We start from the raw sequence: 22,130 nt of genomic DNA, 5'->3' as shown, positions 1-22,130 counted from the left end.
CTGTGCCGCGGGATACCAGTCATGGAGTACCACAAGGATCCTCCCTATCCCCACTCCTCAAGATCTACAGGACTCCACTTATCAACCTCATCAAAAGACACAGCTTCACCTGCTGCAACTATGCAGATGACAACTATGCAAATGACTCCTAATCTTGAAGATGTACAAGAGGAGAACACAAAGCTAATAGACTGTCCCAAAGAACTCTACGAATGTATGGGCACGAATGGCCTCAAAGTCAGCCCGGATAAGATGGAAATCAGGATTGTATCCAAAAGCCAAGGAAGCAACCACTACATCCCATGGCCCACGAAACTAGGAACAGCACCCACACCATCCAAAATAGTCAAAAACCTTGGAATCCTAATGGACGACTAGCTAAGCCTAAATCCATAAGTAAACGCAATAATCAAGAAATGATTCTTTCACCTGCACATGATCAAAATGCGTCTACAATTCCTCTCCTTCATGCACAAAACACTGGGCATCATCTCGCTCATCATGTCCAGGATAGGCAATGCCAACAATATATACCTCAGAATGCCAGATTATCTACTTAAGAAACTGCAACGTATACAGAACGCAGTGGCCAAACTTCTCCTCATACTCTCACCAAGGAACCACATCACTCCAGCGCTAAAGATGCTGCATTGGCTGCCAGTCAAAAAACAAATTACATTCAAAACAATGTGCATAGCACAGAGCAATCCACGGCCAAATAGCAGAATTCATACAAAAGGAAATCACCATTTATCAACCGACAGAACACTCATATCCAGCGACGCCATGAACCTAAACCACACACAAGGAAAACACTTGGTGGATCAGCATTTTCTTCCCTAACCGCCAAACTTTGGAACTATCTTCCGAGAAAAATATGAACCATGAAGGACCATCTAAAATTCAGAAAACTCTTAATAACCTGGCTCTTCAACTCAGAACTGGACGAAACCGAATGAGCAACACCCACACCCCACAGACTAAACACACACATGGCACGACAGGGGACTAGGCCATACCACGACAAAGTGCTAGGAAGTAGAGAAACCACAGAATGGGAGGAATACTCAAGTGCACCCGTTCCCATAGAGGGCCCTACCAGAAACAAAGGAGAGTGATAGGACCGACCGAAGTTGAACCACAGACAGAGGTCATTAAAATTAAAGGGGAGTGGCGACCACAAAGATAAACCACAAGGCATAGGGAGCTCAAAGGCACAGGGAAGAGGTCCCCCTACCCTCAAGGGGCCCATGGAGGTGATGGTGGCTGCAAACCAGGATGTGCCAGGGGACAAAGTGATGTAGACATCCATTAGTCTGAACACATGGGGCCTGGGGATTTGGTGGAGGTATCACCACTAAACTTCTCTTCTAACAACCCACAACTCTGCACAGAAAATAGGAGTGAGAGCCCTAGCTCACCACAATGCACAACACTGGCTGGGATATGTGATATGATTTGATGTGGCATTTACAACTCCCCTGTACACAAGTGTTTCTAGGCACGACAAGACAAGGAGGAGGCAACAAAGGGAGGACAAAATGACGATGTTACTAGGCTTGTGTCATTCAGATCGCGCAAGTGCAGGAAAAAGGGAAGGGGAGAAGTGCCATGGGCTGAGGGGGGGAAGAGGAAAGTGCAGTTAACTCACAAGTGCAGCCATTGGGTGGCTCATAAGTGTGGAGAGTAGGGACTATAGGGTTGCAGATGTAACCCTTTAGTGCTGGGGAGCCCGGCGGCAGTGAGTGGGCAACTGGACATGCAGGAGCCTGGGCCCAAGTTCAGAGTGTGATCAGGTGACCAGTGCACGGAGTAGTCAGGTGCATCATTAGGGGAGGGGAAGAGAGAAAGCGGAAGCAAAAAAGGAAGTTCTTGAGTTGCTTCCACAGGTGGCCAAAACTGAGGGGGGGTACGATAAAGGGTCACCACTAACCAACACCACTAAAAAAACTCATCCCTCTGTTTGACATCTGAAACTCTAAACTAAACACATCCATACTTATATTGCACTACAAACCGCACACACTTCATTACATTGCAACAATGAAACAAACGACACATAGCCTTGCACAACAGCACATGACAACTACAGACCGAAAATTTGCATCTACGCTCAGTGAACGGTGCAAACCGAACTGAAGCCGACAACAGCACATCACAGCTCTCTTCCCCTTTTTTCCTGCTCAGTCCTACTAACTTACCACCCCCACCCACTTACTTTTCAGATCTGCCAGAGCGAAAGGGAACCACTCAGGTGATGATAGTGCACAGTATAAATATCCTTAACATAACGTAACATAACTAGAGCCCCTTCATCCTGGGAGCACAATCAGTTAGCAAGAAAAGTACAGGAGAGTGGTCCGAGATGCACCTCGCAAAGTAATCCATTTCAGAAATGTCCTGCACATCAGTGCCTAGGAGGAAAACGTCAATGTGTAACATTGACCCGTGAGTGGCTGAGAAGGAGGAAACACCTTTTCACCCAAGTAAAGCAGGGTGCCAGGAATCTCTTAACCCCATAGTTTTCATGAAGTTTGACCCCCATGTTCTGCCCAATCTCAGGTCTAGGTGACCAATCATGTTTGAGGGGTGGGTAGTGATACAATATTTGGGAGTGTTTAACTGTTGCCAAAAATGTATAAATATGTATCCATTGATGTAGTTTGTTTAGACTTAAGTCGGTTTTGTTCCACGGGACTATCCAAGTGCTCTGTGGATTCTTGTACAATAAACCTTGCTTTAAGTTGTTCATTAGGTGGTGAACCTCGGTTTGGGCTGCCCCTACACTTATTCCGAAAAGGCAAACTAGTTAATTATGTCTACCCATAACATAATCTACTTTAAATTATTTTAGGTAACACAATATAGAAGCAGGATATTAATTTTGAGTTCATATTTATTTATAAAGTGCAGAACTCTGTCGTGAGACATAATTGCTCCATCTTCTGTTCATGAATCTATAGGAACCCATTTATTTAATTTAGAAAAGAGACCAGTTTTCAGCTTTTCCACAAATAATTTGCCATCCACCTTCACTAGTCCATATCTGGGGACAAAAAAAAAGTGTTTATGAAGGGAACAAAGTTTAGTAGGGTGGTAAATGCACACTTTATTTGTTAACATAGTAGACTTGGCACCAAATAAGGCTTTGTGAATAAAGCACATTTATTTACAGGTTACCCAGCCAGATAAGGGGAGCCAGTGCAAAGAGGCAGTGGAAGAAAACAAGGCTACCTGGTTGTGAAGGGGTTAAGATCCCAGCCCCATAGTTCCCGTTGCAGTTCCGGTCATGCCGACTGCGGATTGGTTAGATGGTCCCAAACTGCAGTCAAAGCCACTTGAATATAGATGGCAGTGTGGGGTCTCCTGAGAAACGGTCTGGAAGCAGCTGCTCTGTAGTGACTGTATGACTGAAAGGTGACTGAGCCAATGGCAGAAGACTGGTGACAGGAGAGGGAAGCAGGGGCTTTCTGCTAGGGGACTCAGAGGACAAAATCATGTGCAGAACTATCTCAGTGGAGTGGTGATGTAAAGAGTCCCTGACAGAAAGGGCACTCTATTAATATCTCCACAGATTCTCGCCTTCCCTCTTGGGGTGGGCAGAATCCAATCACATAATGACAGTAAAATGGAGTGCGTCAACTCACAGTGAGTGAGCTTTCTGGATACAGGAGTTTACTTCTGCATTTAGGCATGAGTGAGGCACTCGGGTAAGGAACAGACATCACTATGCAGTAAAGACAGACAATGACAGTTAAGGGGTTAGGTAGGGAAAAGCATCCTGTGTAGTAGAGAAGAGTTGCATAGGTCGGGGCATACATCCTACTCCCAAGGGGATTATTGTGCCACCATGCCTGACTGGGGAACATGGGTGCAGCAAGATGATGTGAAAGAAATGGCTGCAGGCCACTGTATTTAGGGAACACTTTCACAGATAACTTCATGTTTCTTTACAAGAGTTCTGCCCCAGAGGCGTTCGAAGGATGGAGCCATACAGACCTTGCAAATGTCCTTTTCCTGAATGTGAGGGGAGTATACATCTGATCCGGAGTGCAGATGGTCGCCCAGCACTAGGTTGCACATCTGGTAGCTTGGGTGGTTTAGGATGTCTACTTCTGGAGAAATAGAAACATATGTCTATGGAGGTCGTGACAGGTCCCAAGTGTGTACCCAACTGTGAGGATTAAACATTGTCTTGCACCGAGTGATGTGGCATTGCACTGCATCTAATCCATCTGCAGTTGGTGAGCAGGTGCAAGATATTCTAGGTCACTCGACCTAAGCCCCACCCACCTGCTTAGGCCTGCTCCTTGCTTTAAGCGTTCGATCGAACACAGTGCCGAGAGAAGCCTGCGAAAGGCAGACAAAAAAAAAAACTATTCCTGTTTGGACCAGAATGCCCCAGAAACAAAACCCCTTCTCCTCCAACATCAGCTAAGCTCCCTCGAATAGGTCTTGCAACCTTCTCCCAAACCAGCCCATTCCCACCATCAGCAATCATGCCGCTCACCAGTAAAATCATGGACCCTGAATTACAGAAACTTCACCCGTGCCACCATAGACCCCCATCAGCGCTTAGAATCCATCACTACACAAAAAGTGATGATTGCCAATGTCCTCTCAGCAATCAACCACGCAGCATACATCAGAGACCCCATCACCACACATAGATGTCCTTATCCCCAACAGCTACAGAATTCTACAATGAGACTGTCCAAACAAGATGGACGGAGCCTCGCTATGTGAGCTATAATGGAACCCAAGAGCTAGTTTATGACATTGTTAAACAATTGGGAGAAAATGGACTCAATATCCCATAGGGCTTAGCATACAAAGCACGGCTACATCTAACGTACGGCACGCAGAATTGCTAAGAATACATTGTCTAGCAACCAATACACACAGAATACTACCACTGTGGATTCACTGGAATCAAAAGACTGTTTCTTTTATGGCTACACGGACAATAGTCGTGTAAGATAACTCAAAACACATCTCTCAGGTCGTAAATGATAGAGAACATAAATAATCACTGCTGCATTAATACTATTGGTATTCACATTGGTATCAGCAGCTGACATACTAAAGACAGCTTCCAAGGCAACTGAGGAACTGCTGTGATTTACGTTCTAGAAATGTTAACCTAATGTGATTACGAAAGAATTACAATTTTTTTGCTCCTGAAGAGAGAATTCTCTCGAAACGCATAGAGCTTTATTTTTTTACATGAATCTATGTTTTAAACATTCTTCTTTATGTTGACAAAATGCTTGAATACAATGAATGCTAAATTAAGCAATGTAACCGTTGACATGCACTTGACGAACCGATATGATTTATATGAGTGATATGTGCTATACTTTTCTATATTTTGAATACATTGCCAATTGTGGTAATTCAAGTTTCCTAAAAATTGTTCTACCAAAAAATGGCGTCACGAGATTGAAAGTCTTCGTACAAATCTGACTGAAAGATTTCTTTCAGTGTCCATATGTGTGCAAGGGACGGGAGTGTCCATGAAAGATGGACACTTTTGTTCTTCATCTTCACTATCACAAGATGGAGGAGGACCTGCTGACATTGAGAAATTCTCACTCCCCATCTCAATCTCTACCCGATTTTTGGAAAATCAGTCAAGTTGTTCTCTCAGGATAAATGCTTAGTTAATATTGTTGATAAGGATTTATTATTCATCCTTAGGAAACCAACTTGCTCCCTCACATATAACTGAGCCTCCACTGAAGTCCCAGTTCCACTACTTTTGTAGCACACTTCCATCACTGTGTATACATACCCAACATGCAAATCAGACCTTTCCCTCATTAAATGTTAGAGCCACTATTATGCTTATTCTGCTTTCTCACTGCAAAAACCAGTACACAGCCTGTCAAACCCACATTTTCTGCAATGTCACAGTATAGTCATTCAACTTTAACAAAGCACCTCCTGCAATTGTATGTACAAACTTCTGTATGCATTGTTTTGTGCTATGACTGGCAGTGTGAACCCAATTTTTTTTTTAAATGTAAAGTACTGTCAAACACGACATCTCAGAGGACTCTATCTGCAATCGGTTGCTTTTGGGATAGGGAGCTGCATCTATGCACATTAATTGCTTCACCATTTAGTGCGCCATGCCAAATTCAGTGTCCATGCCAGCAAACACATTCCCTGACAAAGCGACACACAGCGCCCAAAACAAACAACTGCTATATAATGTTACAGTAATAGAAGTCTCTGACAAAAATGATTTTCCTGCAATCATGAAGAGTAAATATGCATTTAATGTACAGTTCTACCCAACATGTACTTTCAGGGCCCTCAACTGCAATCAGTTGCTCAAGGAATAGATAGTCGCGTAAACAAACGCGGCTCGCTTCAGTTTTTGAGTTCAGCAGACCCACGTTAATTGATCATGTCCCATGCCAAATTCTGTGCTTATTCCAGCAAACACCCTGCACCAATACATACAACTGCTAAGTACATTTCTAAGTACTGGTCAACCGTTCGACATTTGTCATTTGCTTGCAATCAAAAATGTATGTTATCATGTAATGTCCTTCTCCTACAGCACAATGTAGTGTTTATCATGTTTGTTCAAAGAATAGCCTGCCAAACTCTCTGACAATCTTAAGTGTTCAGGCTCATGATGATGGCAGATATGCACTATACAAATATCACGACATACAATTTTTCTATGGATAAGGATGAGTAACATCTTTATTTCAAAGCCTTTTTGCAAAAGGTTATATACAAATTTCAGAAATAGACTATGATACGTACAGGCCATTCCTTTGCAGCTTCCAGAAGAATAGTTCCGAGCCCACACATGGGATCTAAAACCAATGCACCTACCTAAAAACAAAACAACATGGGGGTTGTTAAAACGGTAAATACAGTAATAATTAAACTAAATACAGAGTACCTAGGTTATTGGTATTGCATTAATGAAGACACTGGTTTTAAATAAGACAATGTAAGGAATGGCCAGTAGATTTGGCATATAGAAGATTGACATAATCTGAGGACTAATTGATTAGCAGGCGACTTTAGCTCTCTCAAATCCATTTCAGAATGGCCCTTTACAAATGCTCAGTGCAGGGGCATCTTTGAGGAGTAGCTTCACAAACAAATATGTCCGGAATTACTTCCTATGTGACCTATATGCCTGCCTGTGAGTGCTTTCAAATGAGCCATCTACGAGTGTGCAGTACCATTAGGACAGGAGAGAAAAACACTTGGGCGCTAACCGTTCTCCCACAGAAGCCAGCAAGTTACTGGTGTATAAGATAGTAACTTTTTCCCATGTGGAATGCACATCTTTTAGCTGTTCAGATGTGATTACTACTGAACACAGATTTATTTATCACAGCTGAGGAATAAAAACAACAGTAGTCACTTTTATATACTTTGGGCCAAACCACTTTACTTGGAGCATTTGTTTATACAATTATTATTTTTAATTATAACACAGCCAAATATAGGCTTTTTATAAAATAAATTCCAAGTTACCATACAATTGCATATGAATTCCCCAAGATATTCGCAAACATTCAAGTGCATCATTTTAAACTCAGTATCTCCAGGCATTAGTAAACGTCACTAAATCAACTCATCCAATACCAGAAAATCCATGTAATCAGTCACAGGGCACTATAGAATTGCCTCACAGAATCAACAAGGAATTCTCATTCCAGGAGCTAATTTACCTCTTTCCATAAGTTAGTTAAATGATAGATAAGAGATAAGTAATTGGGCCTCATTCCAAGTCCGGCGGTAACCGAGCAGGAAAAACCGGCAGGTTGCAGCCGGACTTCGAATGAATTACCAGCGCCGGAATTACTGGGGCATTACAGCCCCGGTGGTCCGGTAATTACTGAGCCGGCATTCTGTTACTCCCCATTCAGGACTCCACGGGAATGGGGGCCGTGGAAACACTGGCACCAGGCAGTAATGGTGCCAGTGTTTCCACGTCCGTCTGCGGCCAGTGGCGTTATGCCCGCCAGGTCAGACCTGGCGGATGTAACACCACCGGCCGCAGAACTCGTAGTTAGCTAGTCGGGGAAATGGTGCCAGTACGGGTTTACCGGCACTGTTAAATCCGGACCGGCTAACTTGTAATGAGGCCCATTGCTTCCAGGTATTCACGCCACAAAGAGTCTGGTGCACAGTACCTAGCACCAATTAGTTAGGAATTTACATGCGCAAAGTAGTGTTTAGTGGACTCTATTTTGCCAGAGCAACAAAGCCTGCACGTACAACCTGTTCTAATAATTTTGAATCTGGGCCCAAGGGTGTCCATAAGATTACATTTGATCCTCAAGTACTCCATGTGCACAAAGCAATTGGGAAATTCCTTTAAATAAAGTCCAGACTTTGGAGGAAGAGTAGATCCATGGTTGTAATGTCTATTAGATGCCTCTTCTGCTAGATTTGAACGTCATCTAACGCATCTTCATTTGTATCTTGTATATAGATCTAGTCATGTTTATGGGGTTAAGCTCCAGCTGATTTTCCCATTTGATGTCTTGCTGTAAAATCTCAGTACAAGTGTCAGTCTGTCTTATTATGCATATGCTCCTCGTCGCCTTAGTTGTCAACAAGGTGAGCAAGGAGTAACCAGCTGTCCTTGCTAATTTCCAATAATACATGACCTGCTGCATAGCTAAGAGCGCAAGTACAGAGGGTATATTAAGTTCATACAATATAAATTCAATAGGGGTTCTCATACGAAGCAACATTTTAATGCAGAGATTCTGCAATCTGATCAACTCACAATTTCACACTCCCATGCATCAATTTTGGTACAATTTTCATTTAACAGTTATTAATGCAGTCAGAGAATATCCTGCATGTTGAAATGCAAACATCTTTAGTGCTCTTAGCTGTTTCAATTCCTGTCCTATTTTTTTCTACGTGAGCTCCCGAGCTAAAAGTTTGTCATCTAAAGTGACTCCAAGATAATTTTATACTGTCACACTCTCCACTATGTTAACCTGCAGTCTCCAGTGAAATTTCCTAGGTGCCTTTAAAAGACAGTCTTGGTTTTCAAGGTGTTAATCGTAAAAGCATGCTCCTCAGCATATGACTGTAGCAGACTCAATAGGGTCTGTAACCCCTTTGGGGCCTAACTGATAAGGAGCAGAGTATCTGCATATCCCAGCATTACATCCTACCCTTGCATTGTGCTACAATACAATTCACTTATGATCTGGAGGTGTCCTCGTGGAATACCCCAGGTTTGCAATTTCATGCAGAGTTTACTACGGTTTACTGTGTTGAACACAGAGCTAAACGCTACTCTATGTAAGCTACATAGATGGGCTGACCAAGTAGTTTCAAGGTCATTATATTATTGACAGTGGAATAAGTCTTGTGCAAACCTGTTTGATTGAAGGGAAGAATTACTTTTTCACTGCCCAAGTAGTTAACTCATCCAAAAATACCCTTGCAAATATTTTGGCGGGAGCATAATGCATTGCTAAAATGCAATAATGTTTTGGGTCATTTTGCAGACCCAGTTTATAGACTGGACAATTAAGCTCTTCGTCCAGGTTTCTGGCAGTCTGTCTCGAGAATGAACTTAAATGGAGAGAAAAGGACTATGCCCCAAATATCCAGATATTTTCTCATAAGAGCGTTAGAAATGCAATCCGGTCCTGGGGCTCTAGAATCCTTAGTTTTTTAGATGAATGGTACTATGTCACACAAAGTATGTCTAAGATGCCAGAGATATTCTGCTGCAGCGGGAGTACAATAAGACCTCCAGCCACACCCAACATGTTAGACATGACTCCTTCGAGGCTCCCACGGTCAGCTTGGAAACTCTAGGCTTCTGATTAACCGCTCTACAGAAACTATGTACACAGTTTTTCTCAAGAGTCTGGACTACAGTTTTCCAGTAAAGTAACCTTTGTTCTTTTTTTTATAGTAAAGCAACCATCTGCGATTGTCCTGTTTTATGACCTTATAATGTTCCACTACCATATTTCTTTGCCAGAGTTAGAGAGTTTCCTAAGTTTCTTTCTCATCACTCTTTTCTTATCCCTGATGTTTCTATCAAGTGGTTGTGAATAGGTCTTGTTATTTACTGGTATTCTACATGGAATCTTAAAACAGCAGTCCCTCGCATAACGGTAGGTCAAGGAAATAATTTTAGTAATTAACACTAGGTATACCTCGGAAGCAGGTGCCTACAAGGACTCCCAATTCTCAAGTCCTATACAAAATGTCTGATTCGGACTAGGTAATTCCCTGTACAACTTTCTCCCAAACCACTTTACTTGAAGCATTTTTATGTACAATTATTATCATCAACTAGAATTGGTACTCATTTAATCATCAACCTCAGAAAGATGCAAGGCTGAGACCGTCTTAAACGCATTCCAACCTGCGACTTGAACATCACACCTCATGCTTGCTAAATAAATGATTCAAGGGCCTGCAGCACACCCATATGTATTGAAGAATTACAGAGACTAATCCATGAGCCTCCACTTTCCCTCTAATAACCTGATGTGGGTTAAGGGTTGCCCCAATATTAGATGTTTAAAACTAAAACAAACAAAAGCTCAATGGAAATCACATATGAAATGATAATTTGAACCCCCAGGCTTCTAAGATTTTGATTGTCTATGAAAAGCGAAGAAGCACATTTGCAGAGACACAGAGTTGACGGAGGACAAGCAATGGCATCACACACATTCTGCATGTAACCCACAAGCTGCTTAAAGCCGTGCATCAGAACACAGCATTGTGTCTCCCTCCAGTGGACACCACTTTACAATCCTGAATGCATCTCTACAAAACAATTATTAATTTATTATTCATGCTGTATTAGTAAATAAAAGATTTCATCTGCAAAACGTGACCTTCGGCTTGGATTGTGTGCATTTAGCGAACCCCCTGCCCGAGGTGTTTTAAATTACTGTAACAAGAAATAATGCCAAGTAGTAACAAAACAGAAGCAGAAAGATGTGCCCGCCCACCTAGTCTGCTCAAAGCATGACAGAAGGTTTAATTGCCAGTATGGGAGTAACCGTAACCACATGTGGTATACATTTACGACCTAACTAGCAGTTGGGATTTCACACTATATTTATAACTCATGAATACATAGATATTACTGCATGGGGTTAAAAAACATTTATCCTATGCAGTGTTTAAGTAATTAAAATACATTTTGTTTTATCATTACCACCATAGTCAAAATGATGTCCTTAGATGTGAAGGGTTAGCATTGTAAAATAACAGATAAAGGGCAACAAGGCAATGTGAGACCTGATAGACTTATGCAGAGCCTTTTGACACTATAGACAACCGCATATCCCTGATGCTTTGTAAATAAGCTGTTAGGCGGTCTAAGTAGGCACACAATAAGTGGCACACAACCTCTGTATCCATTAGAAATTACTACATACATATTTTACATATGACATGCAGTAAAATCCCCATGCAATCCCAACTCATTATTAGGTGGTATTTTAAAAACATGCAGTATTTATGGACCAGATATTTTTACCACTACAGACATACCCATAATACGTCTCCTCACAATTTAGCGTCTGGTGTCAAAGGCAGCTCCGGATGCTTGCAGTTGCAAGTGCTTCAGAAAAAGATTAAAGCTGGAAAAACAGGGTTGATCAGGGTTTCTCGGCTTCTGGGCGCTGAGAGGAGCCTGTCCAGAGTTTCCAGAGGCACAGTTTCTTCTACACTTCCCAACTAGGAATATTTTTAGACAGCACCTGAAGGATTTTGTCAACTCAAATGAGCAGGTTCAGGGGTATCTGTGGTCTCCGTAGCAGTAGGCATTATCCAGACTGCAGGTCACCATAAGATGGTTAGGGGGGAAGAGCTTGCCTCTTCTTGGAAATCGTGGTCTTCACCTCAATGGCAGAGGAGTGTTGGGAAGCCTGCACTCCCAAACATGTTCCAAAAGGATCCTTCTACTTCAAGTGTCCAAAGATGAATCAACTAAGGGGAGGGTCTCCCCCCGCTTCCCTTATATATGTAAAAGGTCACAGTGATTTGGTTCCATTGCAGCGCTCTGAGGCCTGTGGGCGATTTAGTGCCTTATAAAAATTAAATAGAATAGAATTGTAGCCTTCCATAAGGGGTCGATTTCTGGCTGCTGTGTTCAGAATCATTTGCCCGGAAATGTCATTCCTGCAAGGTGGCAACCGTTTAACCAGCAAAAACGAAAGCTTTTTCATTGGGCTGAACCCAAATGCCTTGTTTTGGGCAAAACCCAGTTCCAGACAGAGAATACAAAAAAGTCCCTGTCCAGGGAGGTTATAAGTAACCAAGCGGATGATAAAATGACATCATTAGGTTTTTGGCCAGTCTAATTGTAGACCAGAGACCACCAGGTCAAATCCAGACATGGCTTACATTTAGATTCATGTATACAAAAGGTCAAACCCTTAATTTTGTGTTATTGCGTGGTAGGGGGGGCGGTCTGTGATATAACCGATTAGTAATGATATATTAAGCAAGAATCATAGACTACCCCTTCTCCTGTTCCTTATAGCTTAGGGCCAACTGTAGCTTATGTATGCTGACACTTCTATTAACACACAATAAACGGTCTCAGATCATGGTGTCTTTTACATACAAAACATATACTTATTTGTTCATCACATAGACACCTTCTGTGTGGAGAGTGCGATAGCAGACGTACACATTCGATAATGGGAGGCTGCTGGCTGCGAGTGGATGAGTTGTGACAAGAATTCATCGAGGAGACGTTGCCCTTTATTGAGACACTTAGACTTAGAATTACACCACAATATTCCTGAGCTGTATTCATGCCTCAAAAGCGTATGCTAGTTTTGTCAGTCTCTTATGGTCCAGCCTTCCCTGGACTCGTAGTGAACACCATCCTAAACGGGGTTGAGCACAGCAAACTGTAGGATGAGGCTAGAGCCGGGTAACATTTTGCCCAGGTAAAAAAATGGGGTTGACCCTGATAATCCAGAACCCGATGAAACCTCTCCAGTCACACTACAGTACACCTTCTGTTCATTTGTGCTCTTAGGGGAATGAGGTGGCAACATCCCCTGTCCTTCAGTACCTCCTCATCTCTGCCTTTTCACTTAACACTGGGCAGATTATTATATTTTAGGGATGGAGACCCCTATCTGTGTGTGTCTCTGTTAAATGGAATGAACTAATTAAACATGTAATGTTAGCAAGCCAAAGGGAAAATAAGAAGGCATAAGTTGTATGGTAGACCAAGAATGCCGATTCCTTCATATTAAATATTGGAATACTGGCTAACAATACAAATTATTAAATCATGGGCAACAACAGAATGACCATCTAGGTAGGATATGTAACAATAATGCTACAAGCCTGCCCTAACAAAATGAGAGGGATGCCTACATCTGACATTTTGAGCACAAGAAAATACATGGCAAAATGATCAGCCATTTTGGAGGGACACTGCTTGATGTAAACTAATACAAATCTTTGGGACCAAAAACGTCATATACTACCATATAAAATAAGACATCACACAATTACCCCATTAGAGGACTGAGCTTTATTGAGAATCCATCAGCCCAAATGTTTCCAATGTCAAATAGGGAATATTAAGATGAAAACAATACTGAAGATTAAGAATAGTCAAAAAACAAGAAAGGTGGGGTTATTAGGTTAAACGGTCCCAATTCAATTGTTCATTAAACCAATCACCATATGTTCCAAGACTGAAAAATCCATATTTGTTCCTTAAGTGAAACCTCTCTGATCTAATCTGGTTTGTCAGCGGTGCAATTATGATCAATAAAATGCAGCACTAAAGGTCCAGTCAAATTTTGTATATGAACCTTGGACCAGCGGTCTGATTCTCAGACTTACTGAACGTGTGGTCTTGCCCATATTTGCGTTTGTTGGTTGGCACGTCATATGCGTCTTCAATTATCATGCCCCATTTCCAAATTCAAAAGAGGTTTTTCTGCAAGCCCTATTGTCGTATGGCACACGTGAACCGATTCACATACAGCAACATATGAGCAGGAAACATTTTAGGGTAATGGACCTGCTTGACGATGCCAATTCCATACCTTTCTCAGAAGCCAAAACCATACTAGACCTTTCAAACACAGACTGGTTTAGAAACAGAGCCATACACCCAGTTATCAACACCAATATGAATAGGGAATCATTGATGAGGGAACCATCAACATGCCAGGCAGCATTCGCCCGAGACCTGTTAAGGTATCAAAGAATCAAGACATTTTATGCCCTTTGCGCACATAAACATAAGATAATTCTGACGCTGGCAGACATGTGGGCGGAGGATTTGGGTATTATGCTAACTATAGAAGACATCTAGCAATTCTTCTCTATGATTAAATGCACTTCATGCCATCTGAAGCAAGGAGAAATGCAATTTAAGATTATTCATAGAACCTATTTTACCGCAATTAGATTATACAGCATGGGAATTGTTCTATCAGCATTGTTGGCATAAATGTGGGGGATTGGGGACTATGGGACATGTGTTTTGGTCGTGCCCAAAGATTGTGCCTTTGTGGTCCATGGTCTCATCAACTGAGGAGCATACAGGATATCACAATGGCAATGTATCCCGCCTCAATGTTGTTTGGAATTGACATAGATGAATGGCATTCAAAAGCAATGGTCTGCAGGCGGATCCATTTAATATATATATTTTTTTTTTACAGTGCGGAAAGATATCCTTATAGACTGGAAAGCGACAGCACCGTCGTTGGAGAAGAAATGGCAGATGCCATCATCCAAAATATGCGCTGCAGTGTCGGAATGCTTTCGCAAGACAGCTGATACTACAAAAGCAGATACATTCTGGGACCTTGCAGATACATTTATTTAGGGTACAACATACCCTTTGACCAACTTATGACTCATGGGGCAGCCGATGTGGAATGCAGTGCAGTAACTATATACGACTCATACAGATCTGGACAGCGACACAACTCCTCCTCTGTGCTATAGGTAGTAAGCGCCCGCAGCACAATACGATGCTGATGAGGGACTTGAAAACAAGCGATTGGTCAGAGAAGTGGAAGCATTATGGTTCTATCAGTCCTGATAGGTAACAACCCCCATAAAGAATAGCCTGCACTGGCATGAAATAACTCTCTACCTTCATATATGTTTGGCCTACATCCGTAGCGGGATACAAGGATGCAACACGTCTGTTGATTTCCTTGCACACATGATGTTCTCAAGAACGACAAATGTATTGATTTGGGGTTGGTGGGGGTGTTTTTTTTATTAAGGCTTGCATATTTTCAGCAAATGAGGTTAACAGTGTTATTGTTCATTACTAGCACAGCCGTGATCTGATGTTTTAGTTTCATATTTTAAGAATATGGCAATAAAGAAATTGAATTAATAAAAAATAAATAGTGTTTCTGGGAATATATGCAGACACTACAAGAACCATTAGGTAATGTCCTTCAATACTAGGTAGATTCCACATGCAACTAAGATCTTCAGAAGGTAACTGTGGAGCTTTATTTAAATACCTCTCTAATGTCAGCTTGATTTGGTTTGTCTCAAACGGTAAAAGAGTAAATAGCAAATGGCGAAGCTTTAGTTTGATACTAGGCATGCAACAAATTCCTTACAAGGTCTTGCCATTTTAATTCATTATATTGAACGACGATTAAATTACAGACTAGACCTTTTCAAAAACAGAATTTATATAATGGTGAAAAGGTAGGATTATGCATTTTACAGAAAGTTGTTTCTTTTATTTTTAGTCTGGCGATAAAGTGGGGGGGAATTGTGATCTGGTATAGACAAAAATATAATATTGAAATATTGTAGTTTGTACTTATTGTTGATCATTATAAACACTAACCTCAGATCCGAGACCGACGATTAGTCAGCATCAGAAGAATGTTCAAGTGTAGCCCCCTCAAATATGTGACTTGCATGAATTTCATATTCACACAAGGTTCTCCGAACAATGAAAACATTATATTGACATTAAAAAGTTTCTGAGAAATGTTTTCTTTTTTCAATCTTGCTTCAGCTTAGTCTGCAGCTCCAAGACACTGCAGTGTTTTAGATGCTAAAACAGGATATTCCTTGGGTGCCCTTTTGCTCTTAATCCCTATGGAAACACGGGCCTTGTTAAAATATTATACAGTGACAGAAAAAAAGAGTGTATGCTAATGGCTATGCATCTAATGTGCGAGAGGAGTACGAGTCTCCTTCATCAGATCATTTGCCATTTCCATACAACAATGCACCTGCCTCCTAAGAGAATTCAATTCAGTGATATGACACCCCTCCACGCGAATAAGGATCAGCATATTAAGTTTGAAAGGGGCACTGTATCACCAATCATGCTGGAAAGTTCCTTCATGGAGGTCTGTGGTGTACTGTTGTGCATAATCTTGCATGTGAAGGTGGTTAGTCCAGAGCTGCACTTCCCACAGCTGTACAAAACTGTCGAAGGAATTCAGGTACCGTCTGAAAAGGAGCTATAAAAGAAGCTGGCTAAGCTAGGACCAATTTAAATATGAACGTTTATTTTTCAATGGAGAGCTCATTTTGTTAGGGACAACCTGTCCCAAGTCGGTCTCAAGCTACAACCATTCTGAAGGTTTTCTAACTAGTTCACATCCTTTCCCAATGTTTAACCCGAAAGTAATGCACTTAAATATGGTACTCTGGCAGGCCTCTACCAAAGAGCAGTTTCAATACTATAAAGGGTGGTGATGGAATAGAATTAAAGGTTTATTTGTCATAGTTAAGGGCAGGTGGGAATTTGCAACTGGGTGAAGCACTAGGATTTAAGACCAATGACAAAAACACTTGTTTTCCTAAGGATTCTTGACAAAGTTGCCACAAAACATGTCCAAGATTTTATAGGCTACAAATACGTCTTTCATCAAACACAGTCAGGCTTTAGGTCTTACCACAGTACGGAAATCACTCTCTTGAACTCACAGTCAGACATGTTGGACATTATGGCAGAAAACCTTTTCCTTACACAGCATCCTCTGCCTGGAATGCCCTTCCAGCTGATCTACACTTGGATTGCAAATTATTCCCATTTCGAAAGTTCCTGAAAACGCATTTATTGGAATAGATGCTCATTTTGCTACTCCACTGCCGACTGGGCTTAGATTCTGGTCTATAATGTGTCTTTTTGTAGTGTCATGTGCGTTTTAATGTTTCCACGGTCTGATGCCTGCCTGGTTTCTCAGCATGTAATAAAACCTAAAATAAAATAAATGAGAGGATGGGCTTGTGCAAAGACTAAATGAGTATAATTGAATTCAAAGCACTAATTATTGTGCTTAGGAATTCAAGATGGTGGAAACAAGGAGTAACCCCAGTTGCTACCATGGCTTTCTGGCCTAAGCCTACCCATCTCATCTTACTGTTATTCTGTTCTTTCTTTTGTACCCCACGGATTGACACTAGAGCAACTGCTGTGGTGCTAGCTCTACCAAAGCAGAATGGGCACACCACATTATGGCTGCTCTGTTGATGCTGTGGCCTCCCACTGCAGTGACCTCTGGGATTGCAGCACAAAGCTGCTCCTCCCGGCTCACACGCGACCTGCCTCCGCTGCCAGTGTCTCAGGCCATGCAGTGGATAGCTTTGTTAACCATGCTGCTCCCCATCTTCCATTTTCACAGGCCTTCTCACTCTGCACGCATTCTCTTCAGCCAGGGTTTTCACCCCTTCTCCTTGCCTGCTGGAATTTAACACATTTAATAAAAAGGCCTTCACTGCTCCTCAGGTGCCCTCCTACTTAGTGGCGTTCCCACTTCCCCATCCCTTCTGAATCCAAGAAAGGAAAAGAGGGCCTTCCCTAAATTCACCCACAAACAGTGGACTGCACTGTCATTCTGTTTCTCCAACCTGTGATCTATTCTTGTCTGGTCAACCATAAGATAGCTAAGAGAAGCAAGCCGCCTGACCCTGCAGACAAGACTGCCACATGAATCTACAATAGCAAAACCCCATAAGAAAGCCATGCAATGTCAAAAAGCATCCTCCTGCCTCCTGTCCAGTCTCCTTCCTTCGGGCGTTAAATCCAGCTTCTTACCAGCATTTGCTTCTCATCTTCTCCTGGTATTCGCTCCCATCACCTCTCACTGCTAGTCTTTCAGCTGCATTCTCCCCTGCTAACATTCTCCAACATGTCCGACTCAGAGCTGCCGGACAGCATTTGCATCACCTGCCATTGCTTCACGGATAGTGCTGGATTGCCTCATTTCCAACAACCATTGCTACCTACCACAGTAGGGCTGAACCCTCAAAAGCAGATCAACTAAAGGGAGGCTGCTACACAGAGCAAGCGCAATGCGCTTTATGATACCACTCCTCAGCCATTCCCCAATCACAATAGAACCCTGTCCAAAAAACACAAGAATCTACTACCACAACACCACAAGCAAAGTTCCTCAAAGAGGATAACCCTTACCTTAGCAACCCCTACGTTCCAAAGAACAAAAAACACTGTCAAAATGAGAACCTCCTCTTCCAGAAAGGTACCCACCAATTACTACAAGAGTTCCTTGATCCCCAAATCCCTTGCCACTCTTCCAAGCATTATTTGCCCCAAACACTAAGCAAAATCCAAACTGCAACCATTCTTGCTAAATGTCCTCTACACCACTCTCCCCATTCCTCCAATCAACAAACACCATTCCCCAGACGAGAATCACATATCAATCCAGACCGAGTGAGAATATCCTCTGTTAGTACACCTCCAACATCCCCTTTCTCCCACACCCACTCTACATCCCAGTTTGACAACGTTGGCCCTTTTTAGACCAATGCCATTCTATAGGATATAAGACTGCTGGCCAATCTGGCACCCTAAAACTCCTGCCATGCCGCCATTGCAATTCCTCTAGCAGATCAACTCTCCCACAACATAACTCTCATCATCAAGTCATTTGAACATGGCACCTTGCCTTCTCAATTGAAGCTTGCCAGAGGCCCCCCATTCTCAAAAAACAAGCCCTGGATCCTTTATAACCTGAAAACTCCTGCCTCATCTCAAACCTCCCAGAATTGGCAAAACCAGCAAAAGCGCACCATCTCAACTTCAAAACGGCTGGTAAAACAATTCTGGAACAATGAGAGGCAGACACAAAGTGGTAATATTGTCAACATCAGCCATTTTATTAACAGAAAGGGGGTTGGATAAAGGCCAAACATTCCCTATCCTAAAGCGAATGTGCCTTTCTATGAAACTAAAACTAAAGCATGCTGACCTTGTGTCTAAACTAAATCTAACCCTCACACCAACATACTGTAAAGACGGGGGGGCGGGGGGTTCTGTACTTCTGCCCTCTATATGGTTTGCACAGAGCACCACAGCCAAGGCTCTCAATTAGTACCGTTGGACATGTCACCAGGCATAAGCTCTCAGTAGATGATGCAGGCTGGCTCTTAGTACAGTGATTCCGAAGGCCCCCATAAAGGAATGTCCATACACACTATGTTATGTGATAACACAGTTCTTTACCAGGGGTAAGTAACTTGTTCTTCGAATGCATTGTGTCCTCCCACATAATCCTCATCTTTGATAGACTCTCAAAGCAGTGTTTGTTTTGGTGGTGGAGGGAGTATGAATTTTGCCATCAATGGTTTCCATGAACAGAACGGAGGACAGCTTTTCCAAAGCTTCCATCTGTAAAGCTTTTGAGAAATGAGAGCTAAAACATGGTGCTGATGCGCAGCCATCTTGGACACTCATCTCCCATAACCGTAATGAAAGCCTACATTTTTCGTGGACTCAGTGGAGTAAACGTGCATCTCGGCCGCAAAGGCAAGGTCACATAAATGTTGTTGCCGAGTGGACTTACTGTGGAAAATAGTTATTGTATTGTCCACTGAAGGACGAGCCAGAGAGGGAGCGCAGTGATAAGGGGTCCTGGGTATGAATGAGGAGAGAGAAGCTGGGTTTTTCCACTTCTGGCTGGTTGTTTCCACTCTTTACCCCTTCCACTTGTGACCTGCTCTTCGGCTGAGGGCAGTCATAACTGAAAGGGGTGGGGACCTGACCCCATAAAGAGAAGAGATTTTTCCTCTGTGGTTAGCAGTTGGAAACAGGACCCCCGGGTGATGTAGTCTCGCTGAGAGGGAGGACGCTCCGCTCAAGACCCCATTATTGCACGTGATCTCTTTGCCGACCTGCTGCTTAGTTAAAGTGTGTATTGTAGACCAAGTAGCTGCCTCACAAATGTTTTTAATAGGAACAGCTCTTTGCAGAGCAGAAGAAATAGCCATGCCACTAGTGGAATGGGCCGTCAAGCCTTCTCGGGGATCCTTGCACGCCAGCATGTAGCATTCGGAAACAGCTAGAATAATCCATCTAGATAAGGTCTGCTTTGCTACAGCCTGTCCCAGTCTATGACCAGTATAACCTAATAGTTGGTCATCCAGATGAAGTTTTGACAACCTTGAAATGTAGAAGGTCAAAGTCCTTCGTGGATCGAGCCTGTGCAATCTCTCCGCCTCCTTGCCACGATGAGGTGGAGGAATGTAAGCGGGTAACATAATCTTTTGTCCTAAATAAGCCTGAAATGACCTTGGGTAGAAATGAAGGAATGAATTCTTGACCCTCAGGACAACCTTGTCCTTATGCCATATTGTAAATGGTGGTTTAGAGGATAGTGCCTGCAACTCACTTACTCTTCGGGCTGAAGTTAGTGCTACCAACAAGATGGTCTTGAACGATAGTAACCTTAAGGGGCATGAATGGTGTGGTTCCAATGGTGCACACAGGAAATGTTAACACCAGATTAAGGTCCCAAACGGGAACCTGAAAGGGAGATGGAGGAAACACATTAGTGAGTCCCTTCAGAAATGGTATCACCAAAAAGTATCTTAAAATACACATTTTCCTCAGATGAGTGCTTGAAGATGGAAAGAGCTGCCAAATAACCTTTAATGGTCCCAAAATAAAGCTCCAGACTGGCCAAGTACAGCAGAAAGGATAACACCGCTGGTGTTTTGCAAAGCAAATGGTCCACATTATTGTCCCTGCACCAGCTGCAGAACTCGTTTGAATGGCAGTGGTACAAATACTTTGTTGGTGGCCATCTGGCTGAAAGCAAAATCTCCATTACGTCATCCGGAGATCCCAATACTTGTACCTCAGCCTCTCAGAAACCACGCGTGAAGGCTGAGTATCTTGACCTTTGGATGGCGAACCCGACCTCTCGCGATGGAAGGTCCTCTCTTTGAGGAAGGGAGGGCAGAAGGACATGCCCCAAACAGATGGCAGAAAAGCCTTCACTACAAGTCTGATTGCTCTCAGCGCCAAAAGATTGATGTGTAGTATGGACTCCGATGGAGACCAAAGACCTCTGATTGGCAGATCGTTGGCGTGTGCTTCACACACCCGGTGAGTGAGGCATCCGTCACTACTGTCATCTCGGGCCAATGGTGTGCTGGCAGGCCCACCACAGGAGATCCTGTGTGACCCTGCTTGGAATCTGAAGTAGGTCTGACATGTCTGAGAACTGAGAACATTGCTTCCTGAGAGACCATTGAAGGGATATCATTCTCAAGCAAGCCTCTGGCATAAGAAAAATGCAGGTTGCCAGGAGGCCGAGGAACATCAAAAAGTCGAAGGATGGGAGATGCTGGGCACCCTGAAACTTGAAGACCATCTGCAGAATGTTTTGAGCCTTCACCTCGGGTGACAAGCTTTCACCCCCCCCCCCCCCCCACCAAGGATGTATGCAGTACAGCCCCGATAAACTGGAGCTTTTGAGATGGTGTCATATGGGACTTCTTGTAATAGAGGTAGAAGCCCAGTCTGTGGAGAGAGTGGCAGGTGATGCTGAGATGATCCAGGACTTGTTTGTGAGTACAAACCTTGATCAGCCAATAGTCCAGGTATGGGTAAACGTGAATCATCCCTCTCCTGAGACTCACTGCCACCACCAGCATCAGTTTGGTGAATACCCTCGGGGCAGAGATCAGCCCGAATGGCAGAACTCGAAACTGATAATGAGAACCGCCAATGGCGAAACTCAGGGACTTTCTGTGCTTGAGATGGATTGGCACATGAATATTAGCATCCTGAAGGTCCAATGACATCATTCAATACTGGAGTTGGAGGGCCTGAAGCATTTGAGAAAGTGTGACCATCT

The 22,130-nt window shown here is 42.9% G+C and overlaps 1 protein-coding gene across 2 annotated transcripts in view; it reads right to left on the bottom strand.

The window, feature by feature from the left end:
- Positions 1–22,130, bottom strand: part of THUMPD2 (THUMP domain containing 2) — a 297,270-nt gene that overhangs the window by 79,163 nt on the left and 195,977 nt on the right. For both annotated transcript variants that reach the window (XM_069606871.1, XM_069606872.1), the window contains one exon: positions 6,784–6,855. In XM_069606871.1, the coding sequence (XP_069462972.1) occupies positions 6,784–6,855 (72 nt within the window). The remainder of the gene's footprint in view (positions 1–6,783; positions 6,856–22,130) is intronic.

The sequence above is a fragment of the Ambystoma mexicanum genome, chromosome 4p (assembly GCF_040938575.1).
Source record: "Ambystoma mexicanum isolate Mex_15411 chromosome 4p, UKY_AmexF1_1, whole genome shotgun sequence".
Lineage (NCBI taxonomy): Eukaryota > Metazoa > Chordata > Amphibia > Caudata > Ambystomatidae > Ambystoma > Ambystoma mexicanum.
Note: the sequence above shows the minus strand (reverse complement) of the source record. Positions and strands in the feature narration are given on the sequence as shown.